This window comes from Syzygium oleosum, unplaced genomic scaffold, assembly GCF_021117445.2.
Source record: "Syzygium oleosum isolate NSW1041296 unplaced genomic scaffold, Sole_v2.1 Sole_v2.50, whole genome shotgun sequence".
Taxonomy (NCBI): domain Eukaryota; kingdom Viridiplantae; phylum Streptophyta; class Magnoliopsida; order Myrtales; family Myrtaceae; genus Syzygium; species Syzygium oleosum.
In genome coordinates, this window is record NW_026607534.1 from 1,068,089 (window position 1) to 1,087,135 (window position 19,047).

General features: G+C 42.4%; 1 protein-coding gene and 2 pseudogenes across 1 annotated transcript; 1 reads left to right on the forward strand and 2 right to left on the reverse strand.

Moving 5' to 3' along the window:
* Positions 1 to 1,932: 1,932 nt before the first annotated feature.
* LOC115694221 (berberine bridge enzyme-like 8) lies at positions 1,933 to 3,792 on the reverse strand (annotated as a pseudogene).
* Positions 3,793 to 4,593: 801 nt separating this feature from the next.
* LOC115666875 (pentatricopeptide repeat-containing protein At4g19890-like) lies at positions 4,594 to 7,715 on the reverse strand (annotated as a pseudogene).
* Positions 7,716 to 17,545: 9,830 nt separating this feature from the next.
* On the forward strand, positions 17,546 to 18,843 carry LOC130136782 (uncharacterized). Its single transcript, XM_056307116.1, has 2 exons — positions 17,546 to 18,485; positions 18,806 to 18,843. Exons 1-2 carry the CDS (start codon positions 17,546 to 17,548, stop codon positions 18,841 to 18,843), a joined length of 978 nt encoding a protein of 325 aa, XP_056163091.1.
* Positions 18,844 to 19,047: the final 204 nt, after the last annotated feature.

Below are 19,047 nucleotides of genomic sequence, written 5' to 3' on the forward strand. Positions count from 1 at the left end.
TGAGGAATGAGGATTTCCCTCACACTTATAAACTAACTACCAGCCCCTTCCACAATCGATATGGGACAACCTCAACAATTGTGTTAGGTGGTCTTGTGTCTCTCTTACCCCAAAAGCTAGTTCAAAGGTTGAGACTTTCCCTCATACTTATAAATGAACCACCAGTCCCTTCCACAATCGATATGGGACAACCTCTACAATCTCCCCCTCATACATTAGGCCTAGGTTGGAGCCGCAGCAACCCATAACTCTCCGGCATGATTGTTGGGTCTAGACTTGTTGGTAATCTGGGCTCTGATTCCAGTGTTGGGTGGTCTTAGACCCTCCCACCCCAAAAGCTAGCTCAAAGGGTAAAACTTTCCTTCACACTTATAAACTGACTACCAGCTCCTTTCATAATCAATGTGGGACAACCTTAACACCAATGAGTTGAAGATGTACTTAAGAACAGCTTATAATATATACATTAGTGGAGTTAGCGAATGTAACAACGACGTTTGGAAATGGTGAAAGAGGAGAGCCACTAGTATTTCGATTCTTTCCACCGTGGCTCGTGAGTTACTAAGACCACCGATATCTACCGTAGCATTGGAGACCACTTTTAGTATTAGCCAACGGTTTCTGAAGACAATAGATATAGTCTATAAGAGAAAAATTCAGAAATGGTTATAGGAGGGCATGATTTGTTTTTGTAAGAATCAACTCTAGATAAACGTGTCCATTTGGATGAAGAGCAAAACGACAACATTGTAAATCCAAATCACGGTCATCAAAGATACCAAAATTATTAGACATTCGTTATGGTGTAATTTAAGTTGAATCGTTATTAGGGAACGATTATATGTATTTTTTTCAAATGATTTTACGATGTATTTGTGTCAATTTTCTATAATTGAATGAGTGCTTTTCTTTCATTAATTCTCCTAAATTAATCTTTTTATTATTTTTACTATTTGAAAACAGATTAGTATTTTTTAATCTTATTAAAAATTTAAATTATTTAGAAACAGGGTACCAGGCCTGGCAAATGAGCTGGCTTGGCCCGGTGGCCCCTCCTATTCGGGAATCATTTATGTGCAATTGAGTAAATGACAGATTATATTTTGGTGGAAAAAGTGAAAAGCAAGTTTTCGAAAGCATCGTTTGGAAGCTCCGGGTTTCGACATCAAATAAATTTTAATGGATTAGGCACAAACCCTTTTTAAAAGAAAATTAGATTGATTAGACAGAATCAAGATCAAACGCGAGGATAATAAGGTTTGGTTCTTTTTTTCATCGTTTTCATCCCCTCGATGCTATTATTTAGACACGTCTCTTACGAAGTTTTGCTTTAAATGATAGAATTTCCAAATCCAATAATTTAATAAAGAACAATGAATTTTCAATTACAGTTGTTTTCCCGTTCAAAATAAATTGAGTTTTATAATACGAATAGTGCTTGAGTTCGCGCACAAGTTAAACCCTTTCACTTTATTTTATGCATAAATAGTCTTCACAAAAATTTAAATTAGAATTGTAAACTCTAATTGACAGACTTGAATATAAGATGATGCATTACTTTGCAATCAAGTTTCCCATTATATTGTACTACGAAATAGAAACTTTTCACCTCTACAGAGTAAATGCATTTGCACAATTAAAAATTTTACTATTGTAGTGCTTTAACCCTGTTTGTCGAAATATATTTTGGAATTTTATTAGATCAATTACTAGTACACCTGATCAGTGAGCGGGCGAGTAACAGAAGGTGGGCTTGGTTAGATTTTTTAGGCTCGTTGGGTGGGCCTAGGCAAAATATTCATGCGGGACCAGGGGGCAGTAGGCCTAGGAAGGGGCCTTGAGGCCCGGTCAGGGCCTATATATATTAATTTTTTTAAAAAAATTATGTCTTATTAATAATTCAATCTTGATATTTAAATTTGAAAACACAAATAAGATAAAAATCAAATCACATTTTTATTGTACAGCCGAGAAATAGTATGGGACTCGTCTAATGACGAATAGGTAAAGCGTATTTTTACATTAATAATGAACCAAAGAAAGAAGAATGAACACCCATCTCCACTATCTTATTCACATTCACACATTCTGCTTTGTTCATCATACAAACTTAAAATCTTCACTGAACTAGTGCAGAATGTATAAGAAGGACCAAGAAAAGTGCAATGATTTGTTGGGCATGTCACTTCTTTCTTACCGGGGAGAACCGGAATGCTCTGCTCATTTCTGAAGAAGTTACCGGGATCGACTTTGGTCTTTATCTCCACCAACCTATTGAAATTGCGTTTGAAGTACATGACCCCGTACACTTTCCCTTCCTCATAGCTCTCATCTCCATGGTGGATAACCCCCAAATCAAGGTCCCTGTAATTCAAGAACGCTGCTCTCGGGTTCTTCGACACAAAGGGCGTCATGTAACCATAGAGCTTCCTCGTCAGCTCGATGTAGTGTCGTGCCGCTTCGTCCCCCTCCTCGTCCCAGTTTATCGCGTACTGGACCTTCCATAGGTTCCCGGCTCTATGCGGAAATGGGGTGTTGGTTGTTGGAATCTTGCCCATCTTGCCTCCGTAAGGGTTGAAGGTCAAAATTGGCCTCTTGAGCTCGATCATCCTCTTCCAAATGAACTCCAATCCGTCCTTCGGTATGATTTGCTTCACATAGTCGGATTTTCTCTTCATATGCATCAACACTTGCGGCGTGCGTGAAAGCAAAGCATCGACTGGAGTCCCAATCGAGAAATTCATCCAGTAAAGCGTGGAGTCGACCCAACTCATTTCGATGCAATCTGAACTTCGCAAGCCTAGCTCCGGAAAACTATCGCTCATCAAGGAAAGTAGCCTTCGAGAGTCTCCAAGGAAAAGCGCGACAAAAGTGGCTCTTACTGTTTTCTCTCTGGCGTTTTTTCCGGTAACCACGTCCATGACCAACCTTATGAAGAGGTCCTCATGCAGCTTGTGCGCCACTTGTTCCCACTTGTACACGACCTCGGTCGCGTTTTGCTCCCACGTCCTATGGATGCGGAAGACAGTCACCATCTCGGGGACATGGACAAGGTTGATCTTGTACGCGAGGATGACGCCAAAGCTCGCTCCGCCACCGCCTCTTATGGCCCAAAAGATATCTTCTCCCATCCAGAATTTCCCCCTTGACGTTGATTATGGACGCGTCGACTATGTTGTCAACGGAGAGCCCATACTTCCTCATCATGTTGCCATAGCCGCCGCCACTGAAGTGGCCACCGATGCCCACCATGGAGCAAACCCCAGCAGGGAAGCCATGGACCTTGCTCTTCTCAGCGATCCCATGGTAGACCTCGCCGAGGATGGCCCCCGCCTGGACCCATGCGGTCTCAGCCTCAATGTCAACATCAACTGAGCGGAAATTGACCATGTCAAGGATGAAGTAAGGCAAGGAGATGGAGAAGTAGGATACGCCCTCAAAGTCGTGGCCTCCGCTTCGGATCTTCATCTGGACTGAGAGCTCTCGGGCACAAACAATGGCTGCTTGCACGTGAGACTCATGGAGTGCGGTGAGGATGAGAGCGGGTTTTGGCACGTCGGAGGCATTGAACCGCAGGTTTTGTATGCAAGATTGAAGAACGGTTGAGTAAGAAGAGTTTTCGGGTGTGTATAAGGCTGAGATTATAGGGTGCGAAACTTGGGAATGGCTTATGAGGCATTGGGATAGGGTTTCGTTTGCAAAGGCTTTAGAAGGTGAAGAATATGAAGCGGTGAACAACACTAGGAGTAAAAAGAGGGAGATGGTTTTGGAGTTTGGAAATGAAGTTCCCATTTCAGGGTTTCGCTAGTTCTACATGTTAGTCTTTTATGGACCTCTTATCCTTACAATTTTGAGGTCAAAACCGGCCGGTCCAGTCGGTTCCAGTTTGGGCGGTCCGTTTTGCACACACCTATAGCAAATGACACATAAATATAATATCTTCCAGATTCAGCAGGAAAAGGAGAATCTAAATCTTGTGAAATCAATTTGAAAAAATTCTGAACAGATAGCAAGAAAAGAAGCAGATCCTGAAATACTGTCGATTCATGAACATGCCATTCTAATGGTGAAAAGTGAACCGGAAGAAAGTTATGCTAAGTGCCATTTGATGCTTAGATTTTAACAGCTCAACAAGTGAAAGGTAAAATTTCTATATCAAATAAATTTGGTCGGATTAGAATAGCCACACTGCACCTACCAATGCCTCTTGCCTCTTCTAAATTCTAAAAGAGAAAGGTGAACAATAAAAAAACCAACGAAACTTTGCTTACTTGCCTCGACATGATTAAGTTCCATTTTCAAGAATTATTAAAAAGAAGATCCATATTAGTAAGGAAGATCTGTCTCGGGGATGAAAAAAATACTTACTAGCATCAAGTAACATATATAACTTCTATTCTTTTATCATTTGAAATTTCTTAAACAAGTCACACACTCATAATTCACAGAACTACAAAATGAAGGGTCCTAATTCAGCCACATAAATTTAGCTAATACAATATGAAAATGACATGTCAATATGAAAACTGATCAATTAGAAATCATATCATAAGGAAATCGTCTCTTCTATCTGTTACTAAAATAATAGGCATATAAGAAAATCCGGCTTCCCAAAGGTCTAATTTTCAAATTTTCTTTGATTTTTTTTATATAAAATCAGACTCAGATCATATTTGAATTCATTACTAATGCTGTACAACACCAAATAATTAAATGTACAAATTCTCAAAATTCTCACTAGGCCATCTCTGCACTTTCTGTTGATCAACTTTAGCAATTATGATGATCCATCAAATAAGTTGTGAGTGGCAGCCATTTCCTTCACGGATCCTTTTGGTCAGATCTGAAAGAAGAGCATATTTGTTGCTTTCGTAACAAGCAGTCATAAATGCAGCTACAGTTTACACGATCCACTCTGGTTTCCTTGTCGGTTAATTTATGGAAGAACAGGTCTGCCATTCCCACTCTTTTCTCACATCAAAGCTTCCTCACTAATGTATTCACAGTTCGGATCCAAAGTTTATTTTCTAATCTCTTCAAAATCAGCAATGCATTAGAAGATTCATCTTTTTGGCAGTATTTATAGGCCAACGTCAGTCGAGTAACCTCGCATGGGGAAAGTCCCTTGTCTATCATCGAGTCATATAGTTGACGAGCCTCCTTCAACCTGGACTCTATGCAAAGTCCGCTGATTAAAGCACAATAAGTGATGCCATCAGGGAGACATCCATGGTCACTCATCCTGTGGAAAAAATTTATTGCTAAGTAGGCATTTCCATCCCTACAGAATCCACCAATCTTGGATGTGTAGGTTTCTTTGGTAGGAACTAAGCCGAGCCTGATTGCTTCTTCGAAAATCTTTTCGCTTTCTTTCATTCTCTTTTGCTTACTTAAGGCGGAAATCATTATGGTGTATGTGTATCAGGCTGCACAGCAAGTTTAATTATCCTGCTCAGAAGATCTAGGCCTTGCTCAATGCTCGCCCTCTTGCACTGCTCGTGATGAGTATACTATATGTGACCAGATCAGCTTCCAGTCCACTTCGGAAAAAAAATTTCCGCATTTTACAAGCCTCTTCAAACCTACCCCTCTTATATATGTGAACAGATCAGCTTCCAGTCCACTTCAGAAACATTTTTTCAGCATTTTACAAGCCTCTTCAAACCTACCCCTCTCATAAAGGCCCCATTTGGTTCAACATTCCCAGGGGGCTTTCGGCCTCGAAAGCCCCTTGGGAAATGCTTAACCGTTTGACAAGCATCCCTAATGGGCTTTCGGCCGAAAGCTAGCATTGGGAATGCTAAAAGCCCAAAGCTAATCCAGACCAGCTTTGGGCATTTAGCATTTGCCAAATGCTAAAATCAATTTTTTTGCTCTCAAACTACCCTCACTTATTTTTTAATATTCCGGTTTTGTCCCTCGTTGTTACTGTTCATCTTCTTCGCGCGAGGGCAGCTAGCGAGGGCAGCCGGCACGGGCCGACGACATCAGATCGGGCCGACGAGGTCGTACGACCTAGGTGACGGCCACCTATGGTCCGGTGACCACCCAGGCGGCCGTCACCTGGGTCACCCGACCTCGAGCGATAGCCCCTGACGGCAGATCTGGCTCGTCGGGGGTCGCCCGACCTCGGGCGACGGCCGCCGGTAGCCGTAGCCCTTCGAAGGCTCCAGCAAAGAGTAGGGTAAGCTGTTTTTTTTTAATAAAAAAGAAAATTCCCAAAGCTCTTTGCAAAAAAAATTTACCAAACACTACTTGGCCCAAAGTAGTTACCAAACGCCATATGCATTTCCTCAAGGGGTTTTAATCTAAAGGTATTTGCATTCCCCCAAGGCTTATTTGCAAAGTTGAACCAAACGAGCCCAAAGACCATCGATAAGTGCATTGTATGTACAGATGTTAGCACTGAAGCCTGCATATGTCATTATACCTATCAGCTCAAATGCTCTTTCGAAATTCCCACCTTTACAATGGCCATCGATGAGAGTCGCGTATGTATTGGTGTTAGGAATCAGTCCCTGTTCTTGCATTCTGCTGAATAACATCTCTGCATGGTTAATCTGGTTTTCTTTGCAATAGCCACTGATCATGGCAGTGTATGCATGCGCGTTCGGTTTGTAATTTTCACTCCGGACTAGCTTGAGGAAGAGTCTAAATGCCTTATCACTCCAACCCTTCTTGCAAAGACCATCAATCAATGCCGTATGAGTATACACATTTGGCTTCCAACCTTTTCTAACCATTTCCTCCAGTAGCTCAAATCCTTGCTTAATGCTGCCTTTCTTGCATAACCCATCGATCAGTGAGGTATAATTTAACACATTCGCCTTCAAACCCATATCAGCTTCCAAAAATACTAAATAGCTCGATTCATAAACCCCTTCTCACAAAACAAGTTGGTGATCAAGGGAAGAGTAGCATTATCAATAATGAAATCTCTATCAATCAGTCTACTCAACCAAGCATCTGCCTCAAGAATACTCCCCATTCGACAGTAAGCAACGACCATCAGCTTATAACTGTTAGGATCAGGACAAACCCCTCTCTCAGACAATTAATCAAACACGTTCCCTGCATAGTCAAGAAAACCCCTTTCAATGGCTACCACCATGACAAAATTCGTCAAGCGGGTAGTGGGCAGCAGACCCTGATTCTGCATTTCAAGTACCATATCAATAGCCTCCTTAACCTCCCAATCTCAGCAAAGCTTTTGATCATACTCTGCATCACTTCATTGCCCTCTCCAAGTTACCATTTCTAATCAACGACGTGGCGCAAACTATATAAAGCCTCATAAAGTGATTGAAATTATCAGACCCAATAGCCCAGTTAAAGAAACTCAATGCCACCATGGAACCAGCCTCATTGGCCAGAGAGGCAACGACGGTAATGGCATGTTCATGAGTCAAAGAATCACGATCTATGTTAAGACTGGGGTGCGGAGGCGATACTCTCACATGGGCATGCTTGTAATGAGCATCGCACACCATCAAACAGATCGATGCGACGACAGATTGAGGCCGACAGGACGGTGAAGAATCGGCTTGCGCTGAAGGGTAGTTACCAGAGGAGTGACAGAGCGGTCGGAGAGTGAGTTGGGGGTGAAGGAGAGAGTAGGCGTTTGAAGTCGCCGAAAGTGTGTGCGAGAGTCGCCGAGGTCGGAAAGGAGACCATGAAAGATTTGAAGACTGGAGAGAAGATTTGACGACGGCGGTATTGAGTTACAGAAGAAGACGGAAAGAATCGGAGTCATGAATGTAATTTAGTGCATGAATTTTTAATTTATTCAATATAATTCATAAATTTTATTTTAATGTTCAATGTAGTCCATGAACTTTTAATTTATTTAATGTCGTCCCTTAAGAGATTACATTGAATATTTTCATATAGTTGAGGGTCTAAATTGAACAGGTACCAAAAATCCAGGGATCACATTAAACAAATTAAAAGTTCAGAGATTAACATTAGGCTAAAGTTCAGAAACTACATTGAACAACTTAAAAATTAATGGACTAAATTACACATTAAGCTAAATTTCAAGGATTGTTTCTGTCATTATCCCTAATGAAAAAACAGCATGCCTTTTATTATGACTTCCCCTCTCAAGTTAGAAAGCCAAAAATTATTATTAGTTTTAGAAAATTATTAAAAACTTGTATAGCATCCTCCATGTTATGATTGGTATTTTGAAATTTTAGAAATCAACAAGCTCTTGAGGACTGGCGCTTATGGTGGAAATTATTTACTCTTAACGCATGTTGTCCTGCGGAAGGGATCATAAACAGGAGTCTTTTGGAACTGGATTTTAGGCATTTCCCGTCAATTTGCATACACTGATCTAGGATCGTAAACTAGGTGAGCTCGTCGCTGCACTGCCATCTAAACGGGTGTAACACCTAACATTTTGATTGGGGACCCATATAATATGTAGTGTAATACCTCAAGTCTCCCGTCGGATAAAAGGGATCTTATAAAGTGATTGATACGTATAATCCATTATGAACGGTGACGACTTTGGGTACTTTTTTTGGGATTTGATTCAAGTAGAATGAGCCGAGTCGTGTAAGTAGATCAGAGTAATAGGACTTCCTCCAGGAGAGGTGTGGTTCGAGTGGAGAGAATTGATACAACAAGTGGGGAAATGTAACATTCTGAATTTTCGATCCTTTTTTCCGGGATTTATGAAATGAATATTTTAGTCAATGCACTTATAGTGAGATCTCACCCGGAACTGATCATTCTCGGGATGCTAACCTTAGGGGTAAGGCCATCACGAGATTGAGCTCGCACGACCAAAGAACTCGACCTTGGTTCGACCTTCGACCATAAGGATTAACGAGGGAATGTTTTGGGCCAACAGAGACCGATCCATTCGATCGATCGTGTATAAATGGAAATAGCGACAGACCCTCGCAATTACATGACAACCGAGGCCGCCTTGACTCGAGCAAACTTAAACGTGACTCGACTTAGTGTCTGTCACGGGTCGAGAGCACGTAATCCCAATGAGCCACCCGTTAGTAAGAGGTAAGCTAAAGTCGCGATTGTTCGATTTTAATCATTTCTTGGAATCCGGGCTCGGGAATCGAGAATTTTGAAAGTGACAATTTTTAGCGGCCAATGACGTTTTTGGTGTGGCCAACCTTGGGGCCACCCATTTTTGTAAAAAAATGGATTTTGGTTCAAGACCGGAAAAATGACTGTTTTGCCCTTTTGCACCGGAAACGGAATTTTGAAGACTGGATAAATTGAGAGGACTGATAATCTCCCTGTATGACCGAAAATGGAAGGACAAGAATGCCCCTCTCCTCCCATGATCATTTACCCTTTTGCCCTTGAATTATTGGATAAGATTGAATGTGGGCCGTTGGATTTGGATAAGATTGAACCTTGGCCCTTGGATTGGTGTGGTAGTTAGAGGGGTAGTTTGGTAATTTGTGGTGGGGGTTTTAGACACCAATAATTGGTGCACCATTTATATTAATTTTCTCTCTCTCTCTCTCTCTCTCTCTAATTCTCTCTCTCTTTCTCTCTCCTCACCCACCGGCCGAAGTTCTCTCTCTCCCTCCTCTCCGCCCTTCTTTTGTTCGGTCAGCGGCCACTCGAGCCACCCCCGGCCGTCCTCCCTTGCCCCATACGACACTGTTCGCCGCCCAGCGGCCGATCGCGCCGCCTTTGCCGCCCGCCGTCCACGGCGTTGCGGCCAGCTCACCGCCCAGTGCCGGCGATGCTACTTGCTGCTCTTTGCTGGTCCAGTTGTTCCGGCCACCTTTCCAGCTCACTTTCACCCCTTTTTGAGGTAAGTGACTTCCCCAAACCTCCCTTAGGACCTCGGGTATTGTTGGACACGTTTAGGGTTCGGTTTGGGTACTATTAGGTGGCTGTTTTGAGACTTAAACAGGGGCTGGATAATAGGTTGTTGTGGACTAATTTGGTGAATGAAAATGTGCGGGTTAAGAGGCTCGGATAGGGCTGTGGTGAGGCGAAATGATCTTGGCTGAATTGTATGTTTGATTGGTGGTTTTACGGCTTGAATGAGCTTATTTGAATGATCGTATGGCTTACGGTTGTTGGCTGGCTTTTGAATGAATATTGAGTTGAATGTGGTGTCGCCGTGTGCCATGTGTGTGGCTGTGAAGGTGTGGTGGTGTGACCGTGCGATGAGGCCGCGTGCCAAGTATGTGTGGCCATGTGGTGTGATTGTGTGATGGTGACGTGTGGCTGTGAAATGTATGTGTGGCATGTGATTGTGTGGCCGTGTGTTATGTGTGGCCGTGGGGCACGTGTGGGTTGACGGTATGAGATGATTGGAATGGTCGGAAAAGTGGTACCCTGAGGCGTGTTCGTTTACGCGGGGTAGGTTCCGTCCTGAGGCGTGTTACGCGGGACGATGCCGTCCCTGACGAGGTGACAATGCCCGGCCCGACGGGGTGACGATGGCTGACGAGGTCAGAAGACCGTTAGCTTGATGCGTTTTTACGTGGGCGCGGTAGTGATGGAAAGTTGGAAATGAACTGGACTCGGTTTGATGCACGAGACTTGTGAAAATTGACGCATGGCGTGAGTTAGTTTGCGAGTGTGGTTTACCTCGCGTGATATAGTGCTTGATGAGTATGAACATAAATGAGTTGGCTATATTGTTATCTGACATGCAGGGATGTGTATGAAGGATCCCGGGTAGGATCGCATGTGATTGTTAGTAGATTGGTTGTTTGTGTTATGCATGTTTTTTCTGGCGATACGTGAGAGCCTATGTGGGGTTTGGGATTGTGCACTTATTGAGATTCGTCTCATAGTTGAATAACCACCATTTCAGACCCCCAGCCATGAACCCAAGAGGCCCGCCTCCTCGTTTTGGGATCCCTAGACATGTGGATAATCAGGAGGTGGAGTACCCTTTAGGAGGCAACCGAGCTTTTGTCAGGTACTCAAGTACTGTTTGGGTTGACGAGGGCGGATTATACTTGAAGCCTTATTCGTACATAGCTTGGACCTATCGAGACAGCTTAGAGGAGACATGTCCGCTGAGAAGCTTCGACATCCCCTTTTACGGCGTTGGTGAGTGGGATCCTATGGCGATCATCCCTCCTGATGGCGAGATCATCGATCCCGAGGAGCCCGACGAGGAGCCGCCCATAGTACCCCCAGTGGAGCCGCAGGCTGTACAACCCGTGCGGGCGATCCCTCCGTACCGCGATCCACATATTCCTCCGGGGTACGAGCCAGAGGACCTAGTAGAAGATTAGGAGGAGGGTGATCATTAGGAGCCATCGGGGTATTTTAGGGGTTGTGTAGGGTAGGTCAAACCAGTCACTTTTTGGAAGATAGGTCGACCTATAGTGAAGCTAAGTTAACCCAGCCACCTGATCCTTTTTGTTGTGTCGGTGGTATTTTGATGCTCGTCTCGCTAAGCCTGTATGTAATACTGTTTGTATGCTCGGTACGTTGGCAATGTATAAAAGTTAATGTTGTTAGTTCATTGACTCTCTTGATGCCCTACCCCATTGTCATCTTTTTAGTGCGGGAGTTCTTACATTCATTTCCGCATGTGCTATTGATCGTGGGGTCGGTGACGTTTTCCTGGGACGACGTCTTTCGTTACGACCTTAAGTGTGCTTGTAGCAACGTGGGGTATCGCACGCTCGAATGGGGTCGGGGTGTGACAGGAAAGGCCCACGTTGACAACGATGTCATTGCTGTAACTTTAAGTGGGGAAGTATGTAAAACCTCAAGCCCTATATGATAACATTCATGAGTACCCTCTAGGATGAATGGACCCACTTATTATAAATGGAAAAATTTTTGCATATAACCTTTTCTCTTCTATTGCCTAAACTTGTCACTAGACCTGTTAAATAGGTGGGTCTGGTCGGGTTTGGGTTGGGTCGAAAATAGTCCGATCCAAATATACCAATTTAATCAATTTTAATCCATTTCCATGTAATGAAAATCTAATGACTCATACCCAACCCAATCCATATCCGACCCAACCTATATTGCTAAAAGACTCCTACATTTAACTTAATCTATGAAAACCCATACCCAAATTGAAATGAGAGTGCGGAATAAGCGAGCGCGAGATATAGTGACCGCAAGAGAGATGAATTGAGTTTAAATAAATTGTAAACCCCTTTAAGATCCATTTGTGACCCATTTAACATTCACATTATGTCTAGACCCATTTATAACCCATTTAGTGAATGTAATTAACCCACGTATGACCCATTTACTAATATATGTGTTAAGAAATTGATTTATTATCCATTTTAATAGGTTTACTGGTCACATACCCTCTGGGCTGATGATGATTGATGAGCTGTTTGACTAGCTTTTTCACGAACACAATAAAATGACAAGCATATGAGTATCAGAAAATTCTAAGGTACTACCAAATCTAGGATTAGAAAATTCTAAGGCCTGAGAGCCTTATGATGCAAACCAATGATTTTGCTTCATGTAAAAAACGACAGGAGAATCGCCCATAATGAAAGTTGAACCTATCGAACACGAGAAATGTTCTATGACCTTAATTGACTCGCCACACAAAGATGGCATGAGTTTCGCTATCTTTTACAGCAACCGGGGTATTCGATTTGCATCGGCCCATTAGAATTGAAGGCGATGAATCCAAAAGGAGCGTGCAAATTAATCGGGTAGGAAATCGTAGAGATCTTAGAGACATCCAACAAGGTCCCAAAAAGGTTGTGATTTGTCACAGATTGTGTGGTCTGTGTTTACTTTAGGGCGCGAATGATAAAATTTCTCTTCCCTAGCCTTATTTCTGACTAGAAATAGAAAAATCTATTTCTATTCTCTGAACGAGTTTCTAAGTAAAAGTAACGTTTGATAACGACACAGAATTTCTCTTCTCGAAATAGAAATTCTTTTGATAGGTTATTCTTAAATTTCTATTCCTGACAGGCGGCGGGTGAGGGCGGACGGCGGTGGACGGCGGTGGACGGACAACGGTGGTCGGCAACGGGCGGCGGCGGACGGCCGGTGGGTGGGCGATGGTTGGTGGCAAGGGCGAGCAATAAAAGAGAGCTGTTATTTAGGTTTCTGTTCCAGAAATAGAAAAGTTAAATTTTACCAAACGGATTTTTGTTCCAAATATATTTCCGGGAATAAAAAGATAGAAAAATAGAGAAACTGAACGGTTATCATTCACATCTTTAGGCTTGTCTATCGAGACTAATGAGTGCGATTTGTTCAAGGAAATTAACTTCTGGAAGTCATCACAATAGAGACCTCAATTTCGCAATCAGCAATTCAGCCCTGACACAGTGACATGGAATCTTGCTGCAAGTCTGAGTATGACACACTGATTCAGAGTAATTTCAAGGTTGGCCAATCACGTCATGTCGCGTCTGCTCAAGGATGAACAAAATGTATGATTATTGAACATCTCTCGTCAAACACCCACAAGAAGTCATATTAGAATGCTTTAATGACTTGAAGCAACTGAATCGGATAGGATCCTTATATGTTTAAATGCCTCAACATCTTAAATGATACCAAGGTCTTCCAACAGTCGAGTAAGTTAAAAGAAATTCTTCCTCGAAATATTCGTGCCTTTATTAATGTTACCGACTAGAAAAAGACTGTCCTTTTCCCAGTGAAGGGATATTTCGATAAACGTGCTTTTTTAGCTCAACCAAACTTTGGTGGGAAAAGTCCGAATAGTCCTAAATCTATTATTCTGATGTCAATTTAGTCCTAATTCTTTTGAAATAATGTCAATTCAGTCCTTCCGGCTAATCTTGGCCGAATATTGCTGACGTGGAGTTGGCTGACCTACGTGGCATCGCCAATGCTGACAAGGCCGACTCTTGCCCAGGCCAGGGCCGACAGTGCCACGTAGGCCGACCAACTCCACATCAACAATATTCATTCAAAATTAGTCAAAAGGACTGAATTGATATTTTGTCAAAAATTTTATGACTAAATTGGCACTAAAAAAAAGGTTTAGGACAAAATTAACATCAATTCAATAAATTTAGAACGTTTATGATATTTTTCCTAAACTTCGGTTAATATGAACTCTTGCACAGTCATAGCTTCCGTATGTTTTGACAGTGATCAGCTGAAGCAGCTAAGGTCAGGAAGGTTTCTTTTTGTTTTTTTTTTTTCCTTTTGAATAGATGCACGAACAAGCGTTTGAACGGGAAGATATCATCGATCTTCATCCCTCTCTCCAACGTTCCCTATTCCATGCCTCCAAATTCTTAGTCCTTGTTGATATAGATAAAAAGGTAATGGTATTTACATTCCCGTTTCCTACTCCCACTTCCGACATCACCCTAGTCATTTCACAGTTGCACAAGAGTCGGACTCCAGGGGTCCTTTCCTTCCCCGTGGATTCTGCCGATTCTGTATCCTTGGCTGTGGTAATTCAATTTAGTACATGAGTAATCGTTGGCTCTAGCAATTACTTATTGTGATTAATTTTAAGGCCTGTACAAAAACTTAGGACAAATCCGGTTTCTAAAATTAAGTTAGACAGACCGGCCCAAATGCTTTAAGTTATTATGTGGAGAGAGATTACAATTATATAAGGCCCATTAAAATATTGTAGTAAAGTGATTTGGGATAATACTTTAACAAATACAAAGCATATTGAAATCGTATGGAAGAAGGCATGTGGACTTGAAAAGAATAGGAAGTCGAGCATATGCAAAAGCAAACTTGGGGTGTGAAGGATGTAGGAACCTAACTCTAATACTATGTTAGAATATTCAACCTAAAAATTTAAATTTATTAAGTAGAAGGAAACTCCATGTACATGAGGCCCTATATCTAAATCTTGGGCAAAAATTGGCTCTAGTACCAAGTTCACTTTATATGCGGAAACATTTACTCTTAAAATATTAATTATAAATGAAGAGAGACCGCATATGTATAACATTAAAATCAATCCTGGATTTAGCAAAAAAAAAATAATATCAATCCAGGAGGCAAGCGATGTGGGATAACTATAAACATGTGAATAGCGATGCAGGAAAACTATAAACACGTGAAAAAGGGTAGTTGAGAAATTAATGATTGAATATATCAACGGTAGAGATTTATTGAGACTCCATAAAGGCACCAAAGGAGCAAAGAATCTTCGTCCCATTTGTTTCATGCAAACTTATGCTAATGGATGTTATAGTTATCCCAAATCTCATATAGAGTGACTATTAGAATGTTATATCACAACCACATCCAAGGATAATTATACGAGCAGCAGAACACATCCAAGGGCCTATAACTTCCTTAAGAATGATGCGGTATGAGTGAAATAGAGCAAAGTGCTCATGTTTCATGACTGTCCTTTGAAAGACATAACTGAACGTCATAACTGAGTGATTGCAACTTGCTATTACAGTTAGAAATATTCAAGTGTAGACGAAAGAGGAAAAGGTGTCACAAGTCCTTGTGTGTGCCTCAATTCAATTGTCCAGGGCGCTAAGTCCACTGCCATTGGGTCAAGCACGCATCTATGTACCATTGGTGTACTTAGAATTTTCATATTTTTCTTCCTTTTTGTAATTTTTCGACGGTGCCGTCTCTAGCACTTGTAATATCTCCTCATGCTATAACAGGTGGTGCTTGTAAAGCTCTTTAGGGGAGTTCAACTGCTCGAACTCCCCTGAGCGGATTGTTGTGGAATCGCATCATGCTGTGAACGATCGAATGGGTATTATCAAGGACGACGCACAAGAGACTGTGTGTACTGGACGAGGAGATGATGAATCTCATTGGGCAAGTGGCCGTGCAAACGCGAGCCAAGGTAATGCACTCAACTTTCCCGTGGGTTGCATGAAGGTGCCAGAACCAAGGGCTTATCTAGTGCACGAGATGCTAAGCAGCTTGAGAACTTTCTAGTCGACACGGAGCAATACTTCACGGTGGTGCTTCCAGACTGGGGCACAGGAGGTAGCAAAGGCCTCCATGCATCTCTCCGATGATGCGAAGCTATGGTATTGGATCAAGCATGACAAGATCCAATAGGGCCACACACAAGTCAATACATGGGATGAATTGAAGTAACAACTGAGGCATTAGTTCTTTATAGAGGGCGTTGCCTGAGATGAAACACGGTGACAACATCTGAAAACATGTGCGTGTGTTTTTAGCACAGATACTGGACATTCAAGATATGTCCGAGCCAGAATGTCTGATTTACTTCCTGGAAGGCCTGAAGCGATGGGCTAGAACTCAGTTCCAGGCAGCAAACGGGAGAATTGCCTTTAATGCAATCCATTGAGAAAGAGCATAAGAAATCAAGTGTCCCCAACTTGAGTGGGGGAAAGTCATTCAAGCCGAGCAAACCCAAGCATGCGGGAGCCCCATCAGAGATTCACACCAAAGAATCAGTACCAGGAGAACGGCAAGACCCCGGTGAACAGAGGCAGGCAACCACTAGCTTGATTCATGTGCAATGAACGTAGTTGTGGAATGCCCGAAACCTGCAGGGAACGACATGCAGAAGAGATCTCTGAGCCGTCGTGCCAATTCAGACGGTGAAAGCGAGCATGGGAAAAATGGCGCGAGGATGGGTTGTCTTGCGCTTGCTTCATGTTGTCAAGCGCCGAGCCATCACTAATGGAAGGGCGAAAGGGACTGCTGCTGATAGCGAGGTGTGATGTATGCGGAGTTGCCAATCAATAGCAAAATTGCGGGAGCCATGGTTGATTCAGGTGCAGCCCATTACTTTGTAAATTTACTTGAAGCCATGGGATTTTGTTAGTACTATAATTTATATCTTGGAGCTGGATATGGTTGACCATAACAACATGCCTATGGTTTCGATTTGGGAAGGATTTTATCATTTTTTTCGTGGAACTTTCATCTCACATTGTAGGTTTTTTTGGTTACTTTGCTGAAAATGGAACGAAAATTTCAACTTAAGATGTTTTGTTAAGTTTATAAAATCAACTTTAGGAGCTATGTTCATATCGATTTTTCATTATTGATAATTTGATTTTGATGTGTATTTATTTTACGAAACTTAAAACATCTTTTGATGTATTAGAGTTATTATTGAAAGATATATTTGAAGATCCTGATTGTGGTGCCGATTCTAATTAAGAACTGATTGATTAGATAAATCCGTGATTGATACAGTGAATAGGACATTCATAATTCTCTGTATATTATTTCTCTACTTACTTACATTCTTAGACTATAAATACATCAATGTAATTGTACAGAATCAATATATGAAAAAGGCTTTCCCTTCCATTTTTCTCTTCATGGTATCAGAGCAAGGTGATCATTGAGCCCTTCTTTTTTTTGTCGGCTGCCACCAGCCATCCATCCATTTCTCCTTCAGATCAATCATCTTTCATTCGGTTTGCTTCGATTGATTTTTCTGGGCACCGTCTTTTTTGGATTGATTATGATGTCCGAACAAAACTCCCAAACTGAGGAACTCTCCAGCCACACATCAGATCATGAACAGACCAGCAATCCGTTCTTCCTCCATGCCTCGGATAGTCCAGGTTCAAATTTAGTCAGCATGGTTTTGACAGGTGATAATTATAACAGCTGGTCATGAGCCATGACCATTGCTTTATCCGCAAAGAACAAAATGGGTTTCGTCACGGGAGATATCCCGAAACCCCAATCAACCGACGCCACATATGCCCCATGGGTTCACGTCAACAACATGATACTATCATGGATCCTAAATTCCATCCACCAAGATCGTGTCCCAACGGTGTTGTACATGGAATCTGTTGCGGAAGTATGGACTGATCTTCGTGAACGTTTTTCACCATCTAATGGTCCTCGCATATTTCACCTCGAGCAGAAAATATGCACTCTTGAACAAGGTGAAGACGACATCACTAGGTATTACAACAATTTGCAGCATTATTGGGATGAGTTGAACAATTTGGAACCCTTGCCGAATTGCTCTTGTGAGGCAAGGACATTGTTTGTGACGCAACTTGAGAATCGACGTCTTTATCAATTCTTAATGGGTTTAAACCCAAAGTATTCAAATGTGGTCAGTCAAGTTCTGCTCATGAATCCATTACCCACTATTGCGAGGGCCTACTCACTTACTCTTCAAGACGAATCTCAACGCCATGTTCACTCGACTCGTTCCTCTACCGAGAACACACTATTAACATATGGTTCAATGCGAAATATCCCACCTCAAACGGATTTGTCACTCTCGGCTCCGTCCCATAAGCACACTGAGATAGCTTCTGCTCACCTTGCAAAACGCGACCCTCCATCACGTGCCCGTGAACGTTGTGCCCATTGCGATATACCAGGCCATTCCCGTGATGTTTGCTTCCGCCTCCATGGATTTCCCGCTAATTATAAGGAACGACGTCGTGACCGGCCCCCTACCAAGCCCTCCGACAACAAGCCTGTCACCAATCCCGAGAGCTCCTCTTCCGCACCTCCACCACCATTCACCAGTGAACAATATAAACAAATCATGCGATTACTCCAAGAGGTAAACAATCCCAAGGCAAATCTCACAGGTACTATTCTTGACTTGAATTCTAATTCGTTAAATTCTTCCACTTGGGTTATTGACACCGGAGTCACGAATCACATTACACATAATCTTGAATCAATTCAATATGCACAAGCATACCCAAAACATTTTCCCACTGTTGGCAGACCTAATGGGGTCGGAGTTCCCGTCACTTCACACGGCTCAGTATCTTTTACGCCGACCCTCACCCTTACTGATGTTCTTTCTGCTCCAACCTTTAAATTTAATCTCCTATCCATTTCCAAAATTGCACAACACTTAAATTGCTCGGTTATTTTTTTTCCCTCTTATTGCTTGTTTCAGGACCTCTCGATGAAGAAGATCATTGGTCGGGGCCTTGAACGTGGTGGTCTCTACTACTTGGAGCTCCCTCCCGAACGCGCCGCTTTATCCGCCCATTCGTTTATTCACAGTTTATGGCATGCCCGTCTTGGCCACCCGTCTGAGTCAGTCCTCCGTACCTTACAAGATTCTCTTAGTTTTGGTTCAAATAAAGAGTCTGGACCATGTGATACTTGTCACTTGTCCAAACAAACTCGTTTAAG

What these genes read in the sequence shown, in the direction of transcription:
- LOC130136782 (XM_056307116.1), top strand. Translation starts at nt 17,546, where the DNA reads ATGACCATTGCTTTATCCGCAAAGAACAAAATGGGTTTCGTCACGGGA. An exon ending in TCCCAAGGCAAATCTCACAG is followed by an intron (nt 18,486 to 18,805) that starts GTACTATTCTTG and finishes TGCTTGTTTCAG; the next exon opens with GACCTCTCGATGAAGAAGAT.